Consider the following 24,607-nt stretch of genomic DNA (forward strand, 5'->3'; position numbering starts at 1 on the left):
ACCGACTATAACCGCTACGCACCGCCGCACCGCTTCGAGCGCAGTCGCTTACGCAACTGCACCTTACTTGATGTCGTTTTGACCCTACTATATGTTCGAAGATCACACTTAATCGATTTGATCTCACCTGGAAGAACACGCTTTCCTCCTTTAGCTGACCTTTAAATGTGACTGGTGCGAGTTCACCGTTGTACCTAAATTTGAGTAAACGAAAAAATTTTGATGTTATACCGTCGTTAATGGTTCCATTAGGATAAATTCAGAAAAAAAAAACCGACTTTTTCACCATCTGGCCTCTACCGAGACGGAAAAACCAGTCATGGATGGAATGTAGATCAAATCGACATCGCTCAACCGTTGTGATGTTCTGAATTGCTCATGATATCGACATTAGGATTATATTATTCTTGTATTTGCAACGCCAATTCGACATTATTTTACTTATTATACTACCATTATACTATTATATTTACTTATTATATTACTCATTATTACTTATTCTCCTTTCGGATCTTAATATCTTTTACCAAATTATTTTTTTTTGCGTATTGTCATGAATGCAAAGTGAAAGATTCCTTTATCAATCTCATCAAATATATAATATAATATCAAATATATAATATTAAATAATATTATCAATACATAAACTATCAATATTACCCTGCCATGTCTATCGAAATGTTCGATCGCCTCAACTCTTCCCGAATGATCTTTTTTTGCAACCGTTTGCACCATTTGTGTTCTTGCAAGATACTGTAAAGTTATAAAAATTGTTCCCCGATGTTAAATATCGGTAGTAGCCGAGCACACAAACCGTTAAAAGATCCGTTTCATGTAATTGTGCGTTAAAAGCTCCGGCCACAATAATCGCATCGCTTCGTAGACCTTCCTCTTCAAGCCTGAACTGATCTGACGAGTCAAATATAAGAAATCTCCATCATCACGTTCCAATATTTTCTCCCTATCTCTTTTTTTTTCTTTTCCTTCAGTATTATTGTTTAAACGTGAAGAAACGTCATCGATTTGTCCAAGAAGTACAACTGACTGAGAATAAGAAATAATTTTTTTTTTTCAAAAGATAAGGTTTACAACTGTTCACCGCATAAAAATACGGTTATTGAATAATTTTCCCAGTGAGATCCGAATATTTTCTTTTTCATGAAGGAGTGAACATAATCCACGAGATGTGTACGACCTAAGTGTGTTTATTTATGTACAAATTAAAATGACTGTAAAGATAAACAAATTTTCTTTTTTCTGCTCCACTAAGAGACGTTATTTCTAATATTTAAGGATGAGCACGAATATTTTCTTTCTTTAAAGGGTCAAAGTGACTTTTTTTTTTCAAAAAGAAAATCAAAGACGTACTCTTTGAGGAGAATTCCAACTTGTTCCACCCGTTTCTGCGCTGCTTTCGTGACTTCCGGATGTTCAACAATTTCGTTCACGTCCTCGAACGGTACAGAATGTAGGTTCACATTCACAAATGTCATCTAAAAGATCCAGTTAATCGATCAGGAAAATCTATCCGGAAGAGGTTGTTTTGTTTTTATATCTTGGGCACTTGAGAGTGTTCTTGGAATCACTTATGCGACGTGGTGAAGAAATCCTCTGGAAAAGTTGGAGATGAGGTTGTTGTAGGTCCCGAGACCCATGGTGTTTCCGCTCATCTGTCCTTAATCCTCGTAAAAAAACGGCGTGGGAACCGTCTTAGTTCCTACGAGGTACGTTAGAACGCCCACGTTGTACACTCGCCGGTCCCTTCAGCCGTCTACTCGTCTGTTTTACCGAAATAATTTGGCTAGAAGGCATTACTGATCTTCGACCACTCGCGCTTGGATGCGGCGCGTGCGCAAAGGTGGCGCGTTGCAGCTGATTTCGTAGGGAGGAACGGTGTCTTCCACACTGTGTTTACGATGATAAGGGAGAGACGAGCGGAACCACTGTGGATCCCGGAATCTATAACCTCATCTCGTGCTTTTCCCGCAGATTTCCTCATCACATCATAATCATAAGTGAGACCCTGCCATTAATGTCAAGAAAATAAATTCAGCAGTATTTCCTTTTCCATCTTTGCTCAGCCGTAGGTGCCGATTTTCGTGTTCGTCCTGACGTAGATATCGGCATCCATACTATATCGTGCTCTATCCGTACTAAGCTAAGAAATTGATAGAAGAAGTGTGTGATAAAATAAAATATGTGATTACTGGTCGCTGGAGACGCGTCGCGAGCTCCATACAAACAAACATTTCAGGCAACTTTACGTTTCACAACGAGTGCTTATTGAATTCTTCCGGAAGATTGTCCCAAGGCTCCGCTAAGAAGTTGGTGTTCAGCTGGATTCTCTCTGACATAGTTGGTTCTTCTTTCATACGCAAAGTATTTTCTAACATCTTAAGACCATGATTTTCCAGGAGGATCATCCGGAGGATCATTAGCATATAATTTTTCGGCAATTAACAATTTTGTCCAAACCGAGTTCAAAATACGCAATCCTGGGAGATATTTCCACCAAATCAGCGGTGGTACCTTGACATTGAGTCATGATTTTCTTCCAAGATTTGGTTCACTCTTATCTTTTTAATAGTATCCAAGAAGTAAGAAAAAGTGCAGAGGGAAATACACAAAAAAAAGGAAATTTGGTAGAAATAGTTATCAAATCAGCGTCGGCTCACCTCCTTTCCATGAATCCTGAATCGGGCGAGCAAGAAACCAGTCCTTTGTTGCGAGAGATCGCGAGTACCATCGTCGCGCTTGAAAAGAATTGATTGAAAAAAACCTCGATTCAGCAGGGGTCGCCAAAATTGTTGTGATCTTACGGTCGTGAGTCTTGGGAATACTAATCAATCCTTATAATCCATTCATTTTTGGGAAGCATATGTTTAGAACAATTTTCTGGTCCCTTTTAACGAGATCTCTTCTTTTTTTGCGGTGGTTTTCCTGTTCACATGCCAAATAAAGGTGTTTTGCATTCCACGAGGTTGATAAAGTAGTAATTTCAGTTTTCAGTCCCCAATCTTACATTTACTATAAGAATAATGTCAGTTTCCTTATTTTCTACTTCGCGTCCGTTTCTATCCTGTTTTCTTTCCATGGCTCTGGCAAATTAGAGTCTAATTTAATTCAGAACATCTATTTGAAAGTAGCATATCACTGAACTGACGTATTGCGGAAAGCTGGTGGAAAATATAGAGTTTATGGTGTAGATTACGAATATGAACTTGGTTGCGCTCACTCACCCTGAAACATGGCGTGAGAACTGCCTTAATTCCTACGAGGCACGTTAGAACGCACTCCCTTCTACACTCTTCGGTCCTCTATCTATTGATTGCGCTTGATAAGGCTCGGTGAGGAGACCTCATTGATTGCTGATTGTTCGCCCATAGACGCGGCACGTGCACGAGGATGGGGCGTTTTCACGGTACCTCGTAGGAACAAACTCCGTTTCCCACGCCGTTTTTCATGACGAATAGAAGGAATTGGCGAGGGCAACGCTCGTAATTATAATCTACACCCCAATCTTTGTATTTTCCCATAGGGGTCCCATCTATGTCAGTTTCGTGATACGCTGCCTTTAACAGGGAAGCTTCTGCGCAGTTTTTTTTTCACAAAGAATATCCCGACGCTGAAATTGAAGTGCTTTATTTTATTATTCAATCTAATGAGGAAAATGTTCAACAAGCCGTTCTTGTCACGAAAGTTATGATGGTCCCGAAATGTTTTACTTTTTTTTCTCAAATTTAATGCATTTAATCGTTCAGATGCATAGAAAACAAGAAACTAAGTGCTCTAGAGACCGTAATTCTCCGTTGCGTTAGTTACTATGGAAGGACTTACGTAAAATTCTCTTCGGAACGTATGCTGTTGTCCGAATGTATTCTGGATGAATCCGTCAACTTCGGATCTTCCCACAATTTGATTATGGCCTGAACTTATCTGTCGATACCCAGTGTGTAGATAACGATCAAATTGTTGTACTGCGGAATCGTCACGGAACAGGTATAGATTCCCAAGTCCCTGAATATTGTTCAAAAATAAAATATTATTTGTCACCATCGTTCCACTCTGTTCTTCGAAACTTACTGTCACTTTCGTATCGAAAAATGCCGTTGACGAGTTGAAATGTTTGTAGATTCCCGGTGAATCGATTATACTGGAAAGATGTTTTTTTTTTCGCGACGCGACTGGCGCGGTGACTGAGGTGCGAAGCTACGGTTCTTACCCGCCCAGAATCACTTTAGAGAGGTGTTCTGGATCCGGAGCAGAAAGCAATCCTTGAACGTGAACAGCTGCAAACTCGGGTTTCTGTTCACTGATCTCCCGTGCCACTTCGGCGGCCCATTTCCGCATGATATCATCCTTAATCAGGCCACAATAAGCATTGTAAAATTAAAATTAAATGGAAATTTCTGAAAAATCACTGAAAATTTTAGGAAAATTTTTTATCACGGATGCGATAAGTCGTAGTGTGTTCAACTGTGACTGACTGTTTTAGTTTTTGATCCTTTGCACTGGAGTCACTAGTCAGGGACATGGAACATTCCAGCATCTCCAGGATTTTTTCGTTACAAATATGTGCTATCCTAGCATATTTTACTACTACTACTCTTACTTTACTATTTACTTATTTTATTTCTTAGGTCACATATTTTATAAAGCAGAAAATACAGTTATTGCAGTACTATTTATTTATTGTGAACATCATTACTAGCTAATTTTAATTTATGAAATAGTTTAAATAAATAAATAGCTAATAAATAAGTAATAATAAGTTTAAGTAGTAAGTAATAAGAATAAGTTTAAATAGCTAATTTTAGTTTATAAAATAGTGACAGAATAAATGGTTTATATCTATAATTACAATTATAAAAATTTTTAATTGTTCGAAATTCCACATAGTATGATATTTTTGGAAACAGTGACTCCTGGACATTCGAGGGTTCCCAGGAAGAGTATCAAAAAACTCGCTAGTCTCGCGTCGTTTCCCCTTTTCTTGTTTTTTTTTCGAACATAGGACATAGTCTCTTTTATTTCCTTTTCGTAATTTCGAAATAAAGAAAAAGAAATGAAAAAAGTAAAAATGCAATGCAGAAAACCGCAAGAATGAACTTTATTTATTTGTTTAATATTTATTGTTTTATTTTTATTCTTATTTATTTTCTCTTTAGAAGGTTTAATTTTTCTGGAAGTGCTGAAATAAGTTAAACAAGCGCGTGTCGCCACCACTACGGCGGCTACAATAAATTTATGGTAGATATTTTCAATGTCGCACATGCAGCGCGACAACGGAGTGCAAAAGGCTAACGTTCGTTTTTGTGATACTGTACTTGAGCTTAGATTTCAGCCAATAGTCATGTTTACAGTAAGAATTTCAGTGACTCAGCAGTTGTACTCTTAGATTGGTAGCGTCTGACATAAAAGCCTATAAATAGCATCTGTTAGAGTAATGGAAAAAATTCTCCTCTCTCTCTCTCTCTCTCTCTCTCTCTCTCGGAGTTAAGGTCTCTCTCTCTCTTCTCGTGCCTTATGTGTCCTGTGTCACACTTCTTCGCTGATAGTTCTACAGTACTCAATGCCTTAAATATATTTTTCTCAACTCAAGGCTTTGGATATATTTTTCTCTGTAAATAATAATAATAATAATAAAAAATTAATTTTCAAGTACACTAGTTCAATTACCTTATTATTAATTTATTATTATTATTATTATTATTATTATTATTATTATTATTATTATTATTATTATTATTATTATTATTATTATTATTATTATTATTATTATTATCATTATTGTTTGCAAATCTGAGGTGAATTGCCAATAAAGTAGTTCTTATCCCGCGTTCCAGCTACAGAAGTTACCATATTGATTAGTTAGTTACTATATTTAGTAGATTAATTAAGTATTTATTAATATATAAATATAGCTATATTATACTACTTGTTACTATATACTATACTACTGCACTATTTATTACTATATTAATATTGCTGAGTGCAAAAAAAAATCAAATTCTAGTACTCTTAATACTATAGGAGGAAGAAAGAGGGCTATAGAGGGAAAATACGTACTGCCAATCAAAAGAAAAAAGATACTATGTTGTTTGGCGGATAGATGAAAAGGAATATGTACATTGATGCAAAATTGTATATTCCACAGATTTTTCGGAAAAAAAATAAGCGACTGGAGCTGTCGAGAAACGGAAATCCACAAAAAAATCTGTTGAGTTCAGAATTCTCGTTGGCTGCTCATCGACTATGTTACAAACGTGAATTCTTCCTGGTGATCTTGATCACCAGCACGAGTAAGTGCTCAAAGGTGGCGGTCCTAGCTGTCTTCCATTTATTAGATCATGATTTTTCCCAGATATTGGACCTTGAATATTTATTATATTTATTTTGCGTATTTTGCGTATTTTACAGTAGTCAAAAGTCCAGCGATCTAAGAGACTCGACAGATTTAAATAAATAAATTTAAATAATAAATAAATAATAGTTTGGTTGAAAGCAACATTCGGGAAATTTCTGATATTGTATTCTTCGCACTAGTAAAAAAAAATTGCAGGGCATTGTTTTCAAAAATAGCTGTGAGAATGCCAGACGAAATCCCTTCCAATTTCAGGAATCAGTGGTCTAATTCCACTCAGCAAAGCATTTACACACATATACAGCACTGACAATCTGTAAAGAGGATTATCGTTGGAGCTACTAGATGAAAAAAGCTCTTCATATCCGTACGAGTAACAAAATCCGCTTTACGTCGTCGTTTCATATCACCAATTATACGGGTGTGAAGAAGAGTTGCATTGTTGTTTAAATGAATTCCTGAATCTGGCAAAAATACCGTACATTTTCGCCGTGATATTTCCAGAGTGCACCCCGAACGCTTCCTAATATTGGAAAAAAGCCAACATCGAATATTTTCCCGGAGGCTATACTTTAAATGCGAACATAATGTTTGTGTGGAAAAAAAGAGAGGAACTGTGTTCGGTATTACGGATCTCTAATAATTTTCTATAATCTTCATGAACAACAGAACGTCAAGCTAAAATTTAATCCTTTTTTTATTCTATCTTTTTGTATTCTCTTAAAAATGATTAATTTTATTATGAATGTGACCAATCGTACGGCTAACGTCTAAAATGTAATTCCTAATGAAATCGCGAGGATCTTCAGGAAAATTTCTGTATTATTGTGAGAACAAATTTGTCAAGAGTATTTATGGAGAAAGACATCACTAATAGTAGTCTTTGCTGTGAATAGCGATGGATGGATGGATTCTATGCGAACTTTAGCTGAGTATCCAAAACGGATGGGCTCGGATATATTTAAGGACGCACGCGTTAGGACCTAACACCCGCCCGTCGTTTAAGTCAGTTAAGTCAGAATAAGTCAGCTCTAAATAAACAGCAAGTCTAGTACAAAAATTTGCTTAAATTTTCATCAAAAGAGCAATATTTTTATAAAATATTTGCACATATTTGGTGATCCAAGCTTGATTTACAGATGTACGAAGATTTAATAGTACCCCTAGCTCTGAAATACCAAGTCTGGTACGAAAATTCGCGCTAAACTGTCTTCAAAGGTCTCTGATCGTAATCAATTTGCTTTTTTTGGGACTTATCCAGTGAAATATAAGTCAGCAGTTAGTAGTGCTCAAAAATCTTGCAAAAATTCTACACTAAATAAAACATCTGGACGAAAAGACATTTTTATTTATTTGTTGTTTTTTCTTAATGGAATCCCAATATTTCAAAAACGCTCATGAGTTTTCTACTCGTTTTCGTTTTTCTCGTTAACTGCTGAAAATCTTCCGGAAATCCTACAATCAATCCTACACAAAATAAAAAAAATCAGGACATGAAGGCATCGCATATCATCTTAGTATTTAGTAATATTGTTTTTTTTAATGTGATCAATATTTCAAGTACGCTCACAGGTTTTCTACTCGTTTTTCAATAGAACGATAATGTTTCAGATCTTATGGAGCTATTATTTATGGATTATTTATTATTTATTTATGGATATATTTATTTATATGTATATTTATTTATAGAGTTTTCATCTTTAATTTCCCATTGCAGAATTTCGGTTCGTTTTCATCTTTTTTTGCATTTTCCAGGACAATATAATGGGAATTGTCTCCGGATTGATGGTAAATAGATGACGAGGCGATGTTTCACTGAAGAACACCGAGAAAACATTAACGATCGATCAAATAGGGGCGCGAGGATCCCGTCCCGTTGACCCGAGAAATTTACGATGTTCGTGCCTGTTGATCGGAACGTATTACGGTGTATTTTAGATGGTTGCTAGTGAACTGCCGAAAAAAATTCTATATGAATAAAAGCAGAAATAATACAAATAAATAAATAATAATATAAATCAATAAATAAATATGTATGTCTGGTTAGGTTAGGGTTAATTCTCCGGCACAAGTTTTTAAACATTTTAGATCACTCGTTTCCGTTTAAGGGTTTATAAATATCCAGAAAATTTTCTGTAAACAGTTACTATGGTATAGCAAAGAGAGGATTTGATCCCTCTTTACTCTTGATTCTTAAATCTTTTGAACTCTACCCAAAAACCAAATTTTCGATATTCTTTAACGAACAAGGAGGAGGAGGAGGAAAGAAGGAAAGAAGGAAAATTCTCCTCCGAAAAAAACCTGCACCTATAGAGAGGAAAGAAATGAAAATTTCAAAATTAAAATTATGTCTCTTCGATTTAAAAAAAATTCGAAGAAAAAAGTCACCACATGCCACAAATGCAATTTCTAGTTGAGGATAATTGACCAATATCAACATGACACATTCTATTTTCCGAATACTTTTGTACTCTGGATACTGTACATGCGCAATGTACATCTATAAAACTGTTTTAAAAAATCTTAAAAAGTTAGTGCACATAAATAAAATTTAGTGAAAATCAAATAAAAGTGAAGCTTGTTACTTTTAAAAAGAAATGGAGTCCATAAATACAAGGAAATCTTTTAAAAAATAGTGCACATCGATTAAAAAAATTAGTGCAGATCGATAAAATTTATTGAAAATCAAGTAAAAGTGAAATTTGTTACCACTAAAAATAACTGGAGTCATAAAAAAAACAAAATTGTTCCTGTAAACAACCACATCACCACCATCCACTTGAATTTTGTGTCCTTTCCAGAAGGCAAGGTCGTGTTTTTTTTTTTTGATAAATGCGAATAAAAATGTTCGATGGTATCATCGGCTGTGGTCGTCGATCAATTCTTCTTTAATCAATCATTCAATCTAAGGTCAATGGAGATGTTCACATTTTTTGTCTACTTTAAACATTGTTTCTCAAGAAAAAAAAAGAAAAAAAACATTTTAATCATCAATCAGAAAAAAAAAAACTTCGTCTATGAAGAAACCGCTACATTAGAGTTTTAAGAACTTTGAAAAAGAATTGAGGTTTTCAAACGAAGGAAAAAAAAACCCGACAGTGACCCATTTGATTCAAAGAACGAAATTATTCTTAGAGCGAGGCAATTCAAAAAAAATCCATTACAGCATTGTTAAAAAACATTCGCATAAACATTAATTTTATTTTTTTTAAGTGACTGATGGCAGCATGGCAAAGGTGAAACTAACAGATTACGGTAGAGGATAGCTGGGAAGCTGCAAATGTAATGTTGTAAAATGTAAAATGTATGTTAGTTTTGCTAACATAAGGTGCGCTTTAATATATTTTCATAGAACTGATTTTATTTTGTTGTTTGGCTGGAATTTTAATTTTGAAAGAAAAAATTCTAATTCTACAAGAAAAAAACTCAATTTAACCCTTCAAAAATCCAGGATAAGTAGAGATTGGAAAGGAAAATTTAAAGAAAAGGAAGAGAAAACTCGAACGAACGTACGCTATTCCCGATGCAGGAGACATCTCCTGTGATGGAAACTTGCTTAATATAGTCCACCATTGGAATGTCTCTGAAAAGAAAGCAAATCTAATAGTTTGATAGTAAAAATAATAATTATTATTATTATGAAATAACTGGATTAAAGTAATCTTCATTCAAAACGTATGCGTTTGATTGAGGAAGAAAGAGGGAAATTGCTGGAAAAACGAATAATAATAACAAAAATAACAAAAATAATAGTAGTAGTAATAATCATCGTTTAAAAATTGTGCATCATTGAGGAAAAAAGAGGAAAATCGCCAATAAAACGAGAAAATATGACGGAAAGAGCATTCACTGCTCGCTGTCGTCGTTGTCAACGCTTTGAAGGTCTACTCGGAGTAGACCGGGGTGAGGGGAACCGGTTTCAGAGGGGGAATGCACGTAGAGCTGATTTATGACAGTACACAATTCGAATTGAATATTCACCACTTTTTTTTGAAAAAGATCAAAAATAAGACATGAAAATCAATAGGAGGTAATGAGAAGAAACATTTGCGGATTGTGGTGGTACGGTACGATACAGTCATAGTAACAAAAACTATCGAATTCGAACGAGGACATCATGCATTTTATAGGTTGACCACACCCAATTCGACGGTGGCGATGACTAACGCGGTGCGCGCGCCCCACGTCGACGCCGCACGTTCTGTGTTCAATTCCAATCGGTAGGTGTTAACGCACGCATACACATATACACATACATATCTGTATGTACGTAACGTATGTGTAGCGCAGTCGGTTAGAGGTTCCGCCACGACAGCACGATCGATCGATGGTTCGAATCCGCGCTAGTGCTCACCAAGCCCTTCACCACTTCCGGGTCGATAAATTCGTACCAGACTTGTCTGCGAGGGCAAAAACACTGATTTGACTCATCGCTAACCCTCGCAAGGGCATTGCAAGGGCCAGTTACACGATCGTGAATCTCAAACGATTCTGAATTGAAGTGAACGTGATGGCGCGGGTCCCAAGCGGAGGTTGATGCCGAGTTCCAAATGGAAATGATACGATAGATGATTAATGCCAGACAATTTATCCTCTATCCTTCATGTACACCGTAACCGTAACAACTTAGTGATGCATCTTCAGGGTAGAGGGGAAACAATCCCGCCCTTCAATTTTAGCCTCTATCCTCTTTTTTATTGACGTTTTAGAACGTGGTGAATAAAAGTAACTGTCATAATAATACTCTTTTCTCTATTTACAATTCTTCTTATGATTCTCGTCTTGATTCTATGCCGAGTGAAGTGAATCCGACATAAAACAATACAGCGACAGTGATAGGCGACATTGATCGTGGAAAAAAGCATAGTTTTCACATGAAGGAAAAGATTTGTGTACATAAAGTGTAGAATATAGATTTGAACTTCAAAAGAATAAATAAGGATAACGGATAAAGTTTCTGGCGTTAATCAATCCGCTCGGGACCAGCGCCACCACGTTCACTTCAATTCAGAATCGTTTGAGGTTCACGAACGTGTAACTCGTCGCCCATACAATGACTTGCGAGGGTTAGCGATGAGTCAAGCCAGTGTTTTTATCCTCCCAGGGAAGCTTGGTACCAATTTATCGACCTCGGATAGATGAAAGGCTTGGTTGGCACCGGGGCGGAATCGAACCTCCGATCGATCGTGCAGACACAGCATTACAGGGAGGATAATAATGTTTGTTTCGAATATTAATCATAACTATATGTAGATATCTGATCGTCTTCACTTGAATAAATGGTTATGAAGTTATGGTTACATAATACAAACTTCTACATTCATATTTTTATTTCATATTTATTTTTTTATTCATATTTTATTTTACTTCATATTCTTTAAAGCATATTCAGGTCCTTTCTTCCTAAACCATTTTTAAGCTACTCAGCTCCTTGGAAATTTCCCTAAGTTTTAATAGATTTTCGACAAATCGACTAGTGATACAGTAATTGAGTGGTCCCGAGTAATTGGTTGAATATTTTCTCAAAGTGCTGTCTTCTTAACCTTTGTCTATGGTTTTCATGTTGTTGGCTGTACACCTTTCATCATAGGCTTAACCCAGGCATATATAAGTAGTTCTGTATTTAACAAGGAGGAAGGAGGAGAAAGAGAGAAAAGCTCGGGGCCTTTAAGGATTTTAGCATTTAGTATTCGTCGGAAAGCTATTGTAATTTCTCTTATATTCAAGTATAAAGCCAAACTAGTGCTCTGAGAAGTTTAAAAAAAATCCCCGGATGCGAACCACCTAGCCATTGACCCGATCACCGTACACAGATGAACCTATAGTGTGTCAGCTGCTCTTAAAGGCATCACCCCATGAATTTGAGGTGGTACAGATTTCAGGTGGAGTATTCGTATACGGGTTCGTAGATTATGGAGAGGGGGGTGATTCCGTCCATTTCTTCCTAATTCCCGTAAAAAAAACGGCCTGGAAGATACGGCCTCGGCCGTTCTTGCCCACTATTTTCTACAAGGAGTTCGACAGGAGCGCGCCAGCCTTTTGCACGCGCCGCATCTTCCGGGCCATTTTTTACGACAATTAGGAAGAAATGGACCGAATCACCCCTCTCTCCATAATCTACTGTCCCGTATACGAATACTCCACCTGAAATTCGTACCACCTCAGATTCGTGGGGTGATGCCTTTAAATAGGGTAAAAATTCTGCATTCATAAGGAGCGCTCATCACTAAACATTTTCCGGAGTTACATACACTTTCCAGCGCATCTATTACTCAACACCATTCAAAGCGAACGAACGAATTCGACGCGTAGAGGAACATTTTCACGATTGAATGATGACGATGACTAAGAAGAATACCATCTATGTATGACGCTCTACTTTGTTTTACGTTAGAAAAAATGGCGCCGTTTACAGAATTCTCTATCGATTTTTATGGAGTTTTCACTGGAAGAAAGAAAGTAGATCCGGAAATTATAAAAGAGAGTTCTATTTATTCTATTTATTTTTATTTCTAACTTTCTAACGTAAATTCTCAGAACTTCTGGTTCCCAAAATTCTTAAATTATATCTATTTCTTTAAAAAATAAATGATAAAAATGAATAATAAAAATGAAAACTAATAAAAATGATATAAATGAAAAATCGATTAAAAAAAAGAGAAATTGGTACTTTTTTAAAGAATAATTCTGGGTTCTATTTTTTTTTCTGTGAAAACTCTGGAGAAATCAATAGAGAGTCCTGGAAAGTGAGTCATGTTCTCTCTTTTTTTCCGGAAGTCGTGCTATTCTTTAGTTATATTGGATGGTGTACGCTTGAAAAGTAATGCCCTTACAGCCGGGGAGAATTACAAAAATAACTTTTCTTTGATCATATGATCAAAATATTGACCAGGTGCAAATACGAGACACTTCAGACTGGTCCGCTATCTCCGACAACTTACAGTTACCTATGTACCTTGCCTGGATGAGAAATGCGCCAATATTTGAATTGAAAAGAAAAATACAATGGCATAGGAAGCAAAAGGATTGAGAACGGTGAGCCGTGGAAGAAACATGGATCGATCCAGAAATTTTAAAGCGATCAGCTCAACTACAGTTGAGCAGTGCAGAGCAAACATAACTACATAGCAATCGCCCTCTATTCCACACTCAGATCAGCGCCTATCACACTATTTTTTCAGGAAGAAAATGAAAAAACTCATTCTTTCCGGTCAAGTATTTTGACATATTTCACTTTTTAATTTGTTTATTCGTTTTTCATATTTCACAAACATAAACAACTCACTTTTTCACCATTTATTAAATAAATATATTTCACAAACATTAAAAAAAAACGATGACGGCAACTGCAGAAGCCGAGGTGCGGCTTCGTTACGATTCAATAGTCTACTATTTACTACTTTATTTATTCTATTTAATTCTACTATTTATTTGGAGATTTTCTTAATTGATAAATCCCAACATATTACAATAATAGTACAATATTTATAATTTTTTTGAGAAAGAAAATGAAAAAACTCATTCTTTCTGGCCAAGTATTTTGACATATTTCACTTTTTAATTTGTTTATTTATATTTTACAAATATTCTTTTATTTTTTTAAAAATATTTTACATATACGTTACATTTTAATGGACATATACATCGCAAATACATTTGTAATATTTTTTAAAATATTTTACATAATACATAAATATTTTACGAACATAAATAACTCACTTATTCAATTTTTTTTGTTTATTTAATATATATATATTAAATATTATTATATTTCAAAAACAATCATATTCCAAGAAACGGTGAAGAGAACCGTGTGATTTTGCTACAAGGCTCCTCTATTATTTATTTGTGGATTTTCTAAACCGACAGATGATTTGAGAAGAAAAATCGAAACACAACAAAACTGCCATCGATGTGAATTGATTTGGTGCACAGGAGAGTTGCCAGGACTTTCATGGAAGAGAATAACCAGTTTTCCAGAGGACTACACTGTAATATGTATGATTTCACTAAATCTAAGAATTATTCGTGTATTATTGGTTGAATTAATATATGTTGTATAATATGTAGTATTATATATATCGTATAATAGAATATATCATTAATATATGAAATATTTTTTAAAATTATTTGCAAGTTATTAATTAATTAGACTAATTTCTATTATAAATATATAAATTGTAAAATATAGTGTTAATGTATGATTAATATATGTAATATTTTCTAAAATTATTGTCAAATTATTGATTAATTAAATTAATTCACTTCAATTTTAATTATTATTAATTTTAAATATGTTAATTTAACCGCTTCCTCATGACAGTACAGGCAAATGACATGGTCATACCAGAAAATTGACATGATTTGTCACTCCCTGTGACTAATCGGGTACTGTACAACCTCTTTTACCTCAATTTCCATAGATTCTTACACGGTGAGTCAGAATACGTGAAACAGATGAAGTTTTTGAGCTCTACCAGTAACTCTCGGCAGCATCGTAACAGAAACAACGACGTTATTTTTCTTTTTTACAGGTTTTACAGCTATTTTTCAATTAAGAAATGACAAAATTCGGAAGATGAGCTTCTTTTTTTCTTATTTTTATTTTTCTTTCTATTGGAAACTTGAAAAAATGAAAGAAAAATTTCCAACTAACTTCAAATGTTTGCATGGTTACGGAACTCATAGAAAATCCGGATATAGAGAATGGAAATTCTTTATTTTTTACTTCTTTACTTTATTTTCTTGGAATTTAGCCAACTTTCACTTCCATGTAATTGTTTTTTGTTGTCTTGGAGTAATCACCATCGATTCCGACTACTGCTCCGGGTGAGTCACAGAAGGAGGGATGGATGAAACATCAGGATCTGCGGCAAATATTCCCCTAACACAATACTTTAACATCCAAACTTTAGTTAGGCCCCAAGAGTTACCGTTGATGACCTGTTTTCAACGGAAACTGTGAGCAGATAGATAAAATTTTCTTCCAAAAAATCAATTCCTATAATTCACAAAGGGGAAGATAGTGGCTAAAGGTGAATTAGCCAAAAACGATGGGGTTATTTGCGTATGGTCCAACTTTGCTGGCGTACAGGTCGCTTTTAAACTTCCACTACTTCTGGATCCTATTACCGTGCCCACAGTACACTCAGGGCATTGGCATATTGCTAGACTGTAGCGTCAAGTAGTATCTCGTAGCGAGGACATCGACTGGGGATCGTACAGTACTCGAAGTTTAAATTTTTCGAGTTCTAACGCGGGGATCAGGGACTTTTCACTATTTTTTAAGTCCTTGAATCCATGTAAGTGTTCTTTTCGCCCGCTGAGAACTAAGGATTGACTAAGAAATGTTTATTTTGAGTTATTCTGATCTGATATCGATTTTGGTTTGATTAATATAAATTTTAAATTATGAATAGAAATGCTAGAAGAGTGCCAGGGGATCTCAGTATTCTATTGATACTGGAAAAGAGCGTTCAGGAACATAATGGATGGAGTGTTCTCTAGAAGAAATAAAAAAGGTAACATTCTCGCACCAGTCTTTGCATTCCCGCGAATCTTCACGATCGATTTTCTACAAAAATCGCAAAAGTCAACAAGAGATTTTAGTGTAGATGATTGAATGTTTTTTTCAATCAACCATAGAAGAACCGGTCTCAACAGAGGTGTGCGATCCTGACATTTGAGGGAAAAGTCTGGGAATGGTCTCTTTGAAATATAGAAGAAAATTGATAATTGCAAGGCGCTGAATTGGAATCAATTCCACTGCTTTCGTTCATCTTTAAAAATTTCCCTAATACTACGGGGAGCGCCGAGCAGGAAAACCACAAAACTGTACGGTATTATTTAGAGGGAAGCCATTGACATAGCAACAAAATTTACTCATCCCCTAGCTTTCCTAAGGCTCTATTTATTTAGGTTTTAAAAATATGGACAAATTTTTTTCGTACAGATTTGTGCAGTATTGTGTGGAATTAGCTGATTTATTACCATTCGATTTCCAATTTTCAACCATTTTAAATAGATTTGTAAAAAAAAAGTGAAGTAAGAAAAGTGGGCGGTTGTAACACAGTTGGTAAGAGGTTCCTCCACGATAGCACGATCGATCGGAGGTTCGAATCCGCCCTAGTGCTCACCAAGCCTTTCATCCCTTCGGGGTCGATAAATTGGTACCAAACTTGTCTGGGAGGGTAAAAACACTGAACTGACAAACGGTTGGCCCCAGCAAATCATTGTAGAGGCCAGTTACACGTTCGTGGACCTCAAACGATTCTGAATTGAAGTGAACGTGGCGGCGCGGGTCCCAAGCGGATTGATTAACGCCAGAGACTTTATCCTTTGTAGGAAAAGTGCGCAGCATTGCCATTTCTGGCTATTTTTTTGAGATCCTAAGAGATTTTTGAGATGTTTTTGAGATATTCTTAGCTTCTTAGTATTGTTATCTGTATTTTTTGTCGTTCCTCCTCACATTTTCTTCCAGCCTCGAAGGTAAGGTCGTACGATCACATACTCATGGAATTGAATTGAAAAGAAATGTTGGTTCCATCATACTGAAAGGTCATTTTTGTCTCGTCAGGATGAGCACACTTTAGAATTCTTCCTAGGCTGAATTTTAAGGATTCACAATGTTTGAAAAAGGGTAGAGTCAATAGAGTCACCATATGGAAGTGGAAAAGCATTTTTTTTAGGATATTTTTTTTCGGAATGTAGCACAACTAATCATTTATCCGTTCAAAGTTGCAGGTTTGAAGCGCCTAGATGAATAGATTTCTGGATTCATTTAGTTTTCAAAACTATTTTTCACTTCAATTATAAATCCAGCAACTAATTTTAGAAAATCTAGGATTGAAGGAGTACAGCCTCATTTGACTTCGACCGCGGATCGTTTTTGCGTCTGCGCAAGTGAAATGTTTGCAGAAGCGCTCATACATACTGTAAAATCCCCAAGTACGTAAAAATAAATGTCGAGTATTATGCAGAAGGGTATTACTAAAAGGGTTCGATGTAATTACTAAAGATCCTGGAAATACGCAGATCAAAACCATAGGGTTCTTCGGGCCCAGGTTCTGACAACAGCGACAATGGAATGATCTGATATGATACTGTGGCCGTCAAGAGATTGAACTTCTTCCGGAAGAAGTTGTTTACATTTAAAAAGTCCCAGCTCTCTAAGCGCTCATAGACCAAGGGCACCAGAAACCACGCTCCGGTTGCAATGTTTGCACGAAGGACTATTAGACACGTTGAGGAAGGTGCCGAATGGGCGCAAAATTGTGAAATTTGGACTGTCCTGAAGATTTCCTGGGACCTGGGTATAAAGGAACTGATGCACCATTTTTTAAACCCAGCATTCGGGGGATTTTTTTAGAAGATTCTTCATCAGTAAGCAGGAAACATAGTTTAGAAGGTATTAGAGTGCAGTCACGCAACTATGTATCCTTGCTGACCCAACCATCCCAATAAAAAACTATATATTTCTCCATTTCCCTCAAGAAACAGTACAAATCTTTGTCTTTTTCAAAGACTAGACAACCTGAACTTTGAAGGATTACACTCGGCGTAAAATATGTTGTACTGGGGTGACGCGACGCGTCCTTCGGTAAAAACGTGCGCCTTAATCTCCTTCGCAACGCGAGAGAAACTCCACAAAATTCTTCTTTTTTCTTTTTTTAAATAATCCATAAATAATTAATTAGGAGTTTAGGAATTATGTGGCCTCAACAAAGCAATTTTCCATCAATTTCGTTGTTTCTTGTGCTCCTAGCACACCTCTGAGATCTTAATTTGTGCTGAATCAATTTTTGTCCTATTTTTCTGTAATTGAGCGGGTGTAGCGCAGTCGGTAAGAGGTTCCGCTGTGACTCATGCGATCGATCAATGGTTCGAAACTGTCCCAATTCCATCCAAGCCTTTCACCCCTCCGAATTCGAGAAACTGGGGCTAAACGTGTCTGAGAAGATAAATGCGCTGATTTGATACACTGGTTAGCCTCCGCAATTCATTGCTTAGGCTAGATATGCGTTCGTAAACGTTGAACTATTCTAAATTGAACGCTTTGGCGCATCCGAAACTGTTTGATAAACGCCAGACACTTTATTTATTATTTATTTTGTTTTACTGAGCATAACTACCGCTTCTAGTAACCGCTGTTGTAAGAAAATTGGCAAAAATCCAAAGTTTGTCCTAGAAGTAGGCTAACTATTCCCACTTACACAAAAATTGGAGCAGAAATCCAATTCCTACGAAATTAAGTCAGACGCCCTGAAATCTGAAATTATTGAACTAGCGAAAAAAAAATTTCTTAGTTTTACTACAATGGAAAATCCTAATCATGCACAATTGCGCAAAAAAGGGAAAGAAATTGAACCCCTAAAAACTGAGATCTTGGTGGTGCCCTGAGGGCAAAACAAACACCGAAACAAACGATAAAGCTAGTGGGAAAAAACTTTGCTATGATCTCGCAAATTGCTCACCCACTAAAAAGTATAATAATATACGAAACTACAATAGATATATAACAATATAGAATATAAAATAAATAAAAATAGAATAATTATGAAATATGAAATAAATAAATATACACAATTAATATATTAAGTAAATTAAATAAAAAATAAAAAATAAAATAATAAGACAAAGATGGTCGCAATGAATTGCTCTTGATAATTGGTTCACTTGCACCTTGAAAAGTAAATTACTGCTTCAAAATTCAATTCAGATTCAAATTCAAAAAATTTAAAAAAAAATCAAGAACTGAACCGGACAACCGGACAAAATTACTTATAGAGGATAAGGTGTTTAGAGTCGATCCACCTCTTCGTTATGCCTCGACGCGTTTGACTTCAGAATCGTTTGAAGTGAATGAACGAGTAAGTGGCCTACAAAGTAACACTTGCAAGGACCGACCAATGTATATAAAGCCAGTGTTCCATTCCTTCCAGACAATTCTAACACCAAATTCTCGGTGAGATAACAAATTTTGATGCCTTCAAGGTGGTTTGGAACCAGCGATCGTTCAGAAGCGGCAGAAATTGCGATGACTTTGCTGCTCGTTACATTCTCCAAAACTAAATTCTTTTATTTTTTTTTCGTTTTTTTTTTCGGATTTTAAAGGTAGATCTTTTCTTTTGGAGGCTTTTCGAAAAGCTGCGCATACTCATCGTTAAATTATGTCCTGAAGTGTCTACTTTAAATTATATCTTCGTCGAAAACCAATGGGATGGCTTAACGTTCACAATGGAAAGTCAGGATACAGCAATAGCAACCTGTGCGCCGCAGATCACCCGCAGTTCGTTCATCACCGCCCAACACTCGAATAATGTAAGAAAAATCGCACTGTACAAAGAGAAAGTCAAGTCGAGCCGAGAAAAAGACAATTTGGTCACACAAAACACATGTGAATTCTGCTTTAAAAAATAACTGGAAGAGAAAAATAACTGGGACTGGGAAATCCACCCAAAAAAGGAAAGTAAGATGAAACACATAAAAACGATTGACTAAATAGAATTTCTGGAGAAAAAATAGCGAAAGATTGAGATCATTTTGCTTTATGAAGAAGATGAACAAATAGAACGTCACTGATTGAGTCATTCGAGCTGGAAAACGAAAGTACTCGATATTTATTCTCAGAATTCCCCCACCTGGGTGCACAGGCAGCGCTAATCGCGCACTATTATTTATTTTCTACGGAAAAATCCGCTTCACAATTATCTACTTTTACGTTCTCTAGTTTTTTTTGTTTTTTTTGATGAAACTTTTTTAACAAGAAAATTGCAACTTATCGATAGTCCAATTTAGCAACAGCCAAGATTGTTAACATACTTTATTACGGATAACGTTCCGGCGTCGTCGCCTTCGTCAGAAGCATTACGTATTTTGTTTGGATAGGGATGCCAAGATTCAAGGAAAGTCAAACTTTCGCACTTCTGGAAGATGAACCAGAAAATTCTTTCGCATGACTTACATATGCGACTATTTTCCTTCGTTTTTTTCGTCCTTTTTGTTTTCATATTGCGAATTTTGTTTGGATAGGGAGAATTATACTTTTATATTCTATTCAATACATGTATGGATCATTGGGTAGCGCAGAAATTCAACAATGGGTCTTTTGTAGCAACACATATTCGTCAAATGAATAAAACATAAAATGTAGAACGTTCTTCACATAGATAAAATATTAAATTTGGAACAAAAAAAAAATGAATGGACAGACTAAGAAATCACTCCAAAGTCTATTCACATTTTCTAAAAAAAAATGGGGTCAATCAAACAAAACGTTAAGAGGAAATTTGGTAGAAAAGAAAAGCAGAAATGATCGTGATAGAAAGTTATAAGGGGCTGCGTAGTGCTCACGAATGTTCGGCTGTAATGAAGAAAAATAGGGGCGACAACCAGTTGCACAGAGCCAATGTTTGCACAAGTCTAAACACATACCTAGCAGCGAATCGAATAGCAACCAATGACGAAATTTCGCAAATATCAGAATCTATTTTTGAAAAAAAAACACACACATTTTTAACGTTTGAGAAAATATTCCAAGAATATGCTGCATCCACGGCTCAATGTTAGTACTACTTTCAAAGAATCAAATAATAACAAAAACATATGTAACGACAACGATAAACAACAAAATGATCTAAAAGAAAAAAAAAACGAGCGAGACACTAGGAAAAAAATCGTCAGGCATCATTTCGGAAACGCGATGGGCCTAATCCGTGCCACCAAAGGGGCAAGGTCATTCAACCAGTGGAGATCTTTCCGCATTGACCGAGAAAACATCAGAGGGTCGAAAGAAGGAGGCACTGAGGAACACGCCAAAATAACCTGAAAATTCCTTCAAACCTCCACTATTCTGCTAATACGCGATGATTACTGACGCATTCACTAGCGGATTCACCTAACATTGTATACACACCTGGGAAAATTTTAAAACTCATAGACAGTTCGAGAAAAAAAATTCCAGTGAAAGCAACAACTGTGCACAACATTTTTTACGCTTCCGGTACAAAGGAATTTGCTTACGGTTACCAACAACCTATCCCTGTTGGGCTCATTCGCTAGCCGTACCATCAATATCGTTTTGTTGGTGCTCCGGCGCCAGATTGGTGCGCCATCGGCAAAAAGCGGTGAGACGGATCCAATACCGTCAGATACAAAACCGCCACATTGGCGCATCGGTGACGATAGGTGGTAAAACCTAGGTTCTCTACGGTACGATTGCTTAGTGCTTGGAAAATCTAGTCGTATCCTCAACACGCTTCAGTAATCCGCGATACTGGGCCCTGTCGTCAGACATATGGAACTGTATGCCGTGCGATGAGAGGCAATACAATGGATGGATTGCGCAAGACGTCATCAGTTGTGGATCGAGGCATCACGAACACGAAGTTCGCGAAAATAATATCCATAACTATTGTAGATGCTAGCCTTGAAGCCGCAGATGCGTCAAATTCCTCGTGGATGCTCTATAGAAAATGAAATGCAGAAGGAGCGACGTATTATAGCTGGTATACTCGTCATTCGTGAGGAAAATGTAGTAAATGTTCCCTTTGTGGTGTTAACATCAGTCAACCATCACATCGATTCTGACGATAACCATCATTTCTTGCAGTCCCTCTACCAATTTCTGTGCCATGAATATATAAACTTCGACGACTACCTATCATCTTCTCTAATGAAATCGAATTCGGCGCATTTTGCGAGAGCTTGGAGCACGCGATCCACGAAGGGAAGTCTTACAAGTTCATTATTAGAGACTTTAACGTTAAAGAGAGTTAAAGACCTTACGTTAGAGAAAGCCAGGGGCACAGAAGACGAATACAAGACTTAAAGAATTGGATCAGGAGCCGGAATGAGAACGATAATCGTCTTGTCGAGCTGATTTCTGCCACGAGCCTCTTTTCTAGGATCCTCACTTCATGAAGAAAGATCGTCGTCGGTGGACTTGAGAATCGACGTCTCCACGATTCTTGAAAAGATAGCTGTTTACTGCCAACCAGAAGTGGTGTCTCTACTTGACGTCTCTACGGTACTATCCTTCTGCTTCTGGTTCTGACCTTCGAGCGATAGAATTCATCTCCAAGATGCTAAAAAGCATCTGTTATCGGCGACGAAGAAGGAAAAAAAGTCGAATACGATGGTTGTATCTCCGAGAGCTTCCTCTCGTAAAGCGTCGAGGAGAACGTGGACTACTCAAAAAAAATTACGAGCTTGCGCTGGACGCGCACGACAAACTTGAATCGGAATTCGAAAACTGTAAGGGAACTGATTGGAAAAGAAAGGCTTTGGGTCTTGATATAACCGCAACACACACTGGGTGGTAGTTGGCAAACATCAGCTGCAGAAAACCTTTGCAAGACGACCTTTCGAAACACAGCCCGAACAATGTTCAGAAAATTCGGAAAAGAAGAACAAGTCTTAATAAGTTTCGAAGGGATCTTTTCGAATATAAAATTCTGCTGGGAGCCTTACTAAACGGGGACCTTTGACCTCTTCTCGTCTCGTAAGATGGAAATGATATAGAAGACTCGACAAGCGAATAGGGTTCCAGTAGAAGAGGATCTACTGGGACCCTTTACACTCGTCAATTCCGGTGTCAAACCCGATCATCCTTGCTGGTAAACTTCCAGAAAGCAGTCTTTCTTCGGAAGTAGGGATTGGGACCGTGAGCGTGAAACCCAGGATAGTTAGGGCCTGGTTTTATGTCAGCAAACTTTCTACGAACTGGTAGCTATTCTCTTTATGCAATTCTAGTGGTGCAAAGGACGCCAGGAAGGATCGCTGACCGGTGGAAGGATTTGCGATGACCGCGAGGGTTACACACTCAGTGAATACGGGTCATCTAAGCATCTGCCATTATTTTTGGCTAGACACCTGTTCGTAAACCTCTAACAATTCTGAATTAAAGCGATCGTGGTGGCGCATCCCAAGCGGATTGATTACCTCCAGACATACTGTCCTTTATCCTTCACCTCATCCCTTACCTCAGCAATAATTCCCAGACTGCTTTCCTTACCTACGCGTATTGTGCTTGAATTTCTTACCTCATTTACATCCTCTTCTGATCGTATATGGAACAATGCAGGAAAGTGGTCGGAAATGGATCGTTTCGCTTGCTTTGCTATTTCTTCATCTCTTGTTACCAGATTTAAAGCGAGTACTCCTTAAGTTAAGAATTAAGTAAGATATTACACAGTACCTGAAACGCAAAAAAGAACATACCATCGGCACGCAAAGCTTCCTTCATGTTGCATAAAGCAGATTCTGACAAAAACACAGCAGGAGGACAACTAAGACCAGAATCATGTACAGGGCCTGCTAAGTCGACAAAGATCATATCCAGTTTTTCTTCCTTATCTTAACAGCATCTATTAAATGGTTACGTTGGCTGTTTTCTGGCAATTCAATAAATCTTCTATAAAAATGAATTCATTATACTAATATAGCCGAGAGTAATGGTAAACCAATTAATTTTAAACAAAGAGTTTGCTCTTACGTGCTGCTTCGTTCAAATATTCGAGCGCATCCATCACCCTTATATTCATGCGGGAGTTCTGAGATGGTAGCGCAAACCATTGGGTAGCAATGTGCACTACAGCTGGATCCAGTTCAATCCCGTCAATGCAATGCACAAACTTGAGAAATTAACATTGATTTCCGTTTCAAAACTACACAACTGATAAACCTTATTGAAATGACGAAGAAGAAACGATGCAAGGATCCCTCCACCAAGACCTAGCACAGCTAACTGAAATTCAAAACTATTCAGATTGAAAATAGTTGAATATAAATGCAGTATACGACCTTCAAGTCCGTTTTTGATGGATCCCCGAACGGGTTTCGTGGAATTAGAGTCAATCCACATAGCATGAGGGAATGATGGTTACAGCTCAGCTTTTCGAGGTCCACAGTTTTCTTTTTCTTCACAGCTAAAGAACAAACAAAATGCGACGCATCCACATTTCAAAGGTTTGTACGGACGATGGCTAATAACACCCTTTGTTGTTCCTCATGGATATGTGTAACGAAGAGTGTGTTGTGACTGAGAGCTTCCATAAAAATTATACAATTAGGACTCGTGACGAACTCATATGAATCTCAAAACTCGATTAGCTGCTTTTAATTTTCACAGGTGACTTCGCAGAAAGTACGAACTCTCTGCAAAACTCCTCTAGAGTCCGATTCCGTCTTCATCGTAACTTGATTTTGGAGTGTACGCCAAGAAGATAGTCAAAGTTGGTGTTG

At 36.8% G+C, this 24,607-nt stretch overlaps 1 protein-coding gene across 3 annotated transcripts in view; it reads right to left on the bottom strand.

Annotated features, from left to right (window-relative positions):
- RB195_000222 (uncharacterized protein) overlaps window positions 1-24,607 on the bottom strand; it is a gene marked incomplete at both ends in the record, with an annotated part of 28,888 nt that overhangs the window by 1,324 nt on the left and 2,957 nt on the right. Inside the window, 17 exons of one of the 3 annotated variants that reach the window (XM_064196443.1) lie at window positions 128-194; window positions 279-367; window positions 661-753; window positions 815-899; window positions 1,369-1,493; window positions 2,676-2,753; window positions 3,838-4,017; window positions 4,084-4,153; window positions 4,223-4,359; window positions 9,878-9,947; window positions 20,186-20,289; window positions 21,086-21,187; window positions 23,407-23,525; window positions 23,585-23,719; window positions 23,859-23,997; window positions 24,048-24,110; window positions 24,167-24,291. In XM_064196443.1, coding sequence (XP_064052322.1) covers window positions 128-194; window positions 279-367; window positions 661-753; window positions 815-899; window positions 1,369-1,493; window positions 2,676-2,753; window positions 3,838-4,017; window positions 4,084-4,153; window positions 4,223-4,359; window positions 9,878-9,947; window positions 20,186-20,289; window positions 21,086-21,187; window positions 23,407-23,525; window positions 23,585-23,719; window positions 23,859-23,997; window positions 24,048-24,110; window positions 24,167-24,291 — 1,781 coding nt within the window. Of the gene's footprint in view, window positions 1-127; window positions 195-278; window positions 368-660; window positions 754-814; window positions 900-1,368; window positions 1,494-2,675; window positions 2,754-3,837; window positions 4,018-4,083; window positions 4,154-4,222; window positions 4,360-9,877; window positions 9,948-20,185; window positions 20,290-21,049; window positions 21,188-23,406; window positions 23,526-23,584; window positions 23,720-23,858; window positions 23,998-24,047; window positions 24,111-24,166; window positions 24,292-24,607 lie in introns of those variants that run through there. The other 2 variants (XM_064196441.1, XM_064196442.1) reach the window with 2 other exon arrangements.

The sequence above is a fragment of the Necator americanus genome, chromosome IV (assembly GCF_031761385.1).
Source record: "Necator americanus strain Aroian chromosome IV, whole genome shotgun sequence".
In the NCBI taxonomy this organism is placed as follows: Eukaryota; Metazoa; Nematoda; class Chromadorea; order Rhabditida; family Ancylostomatidae; genus Necator; species Necator americanus.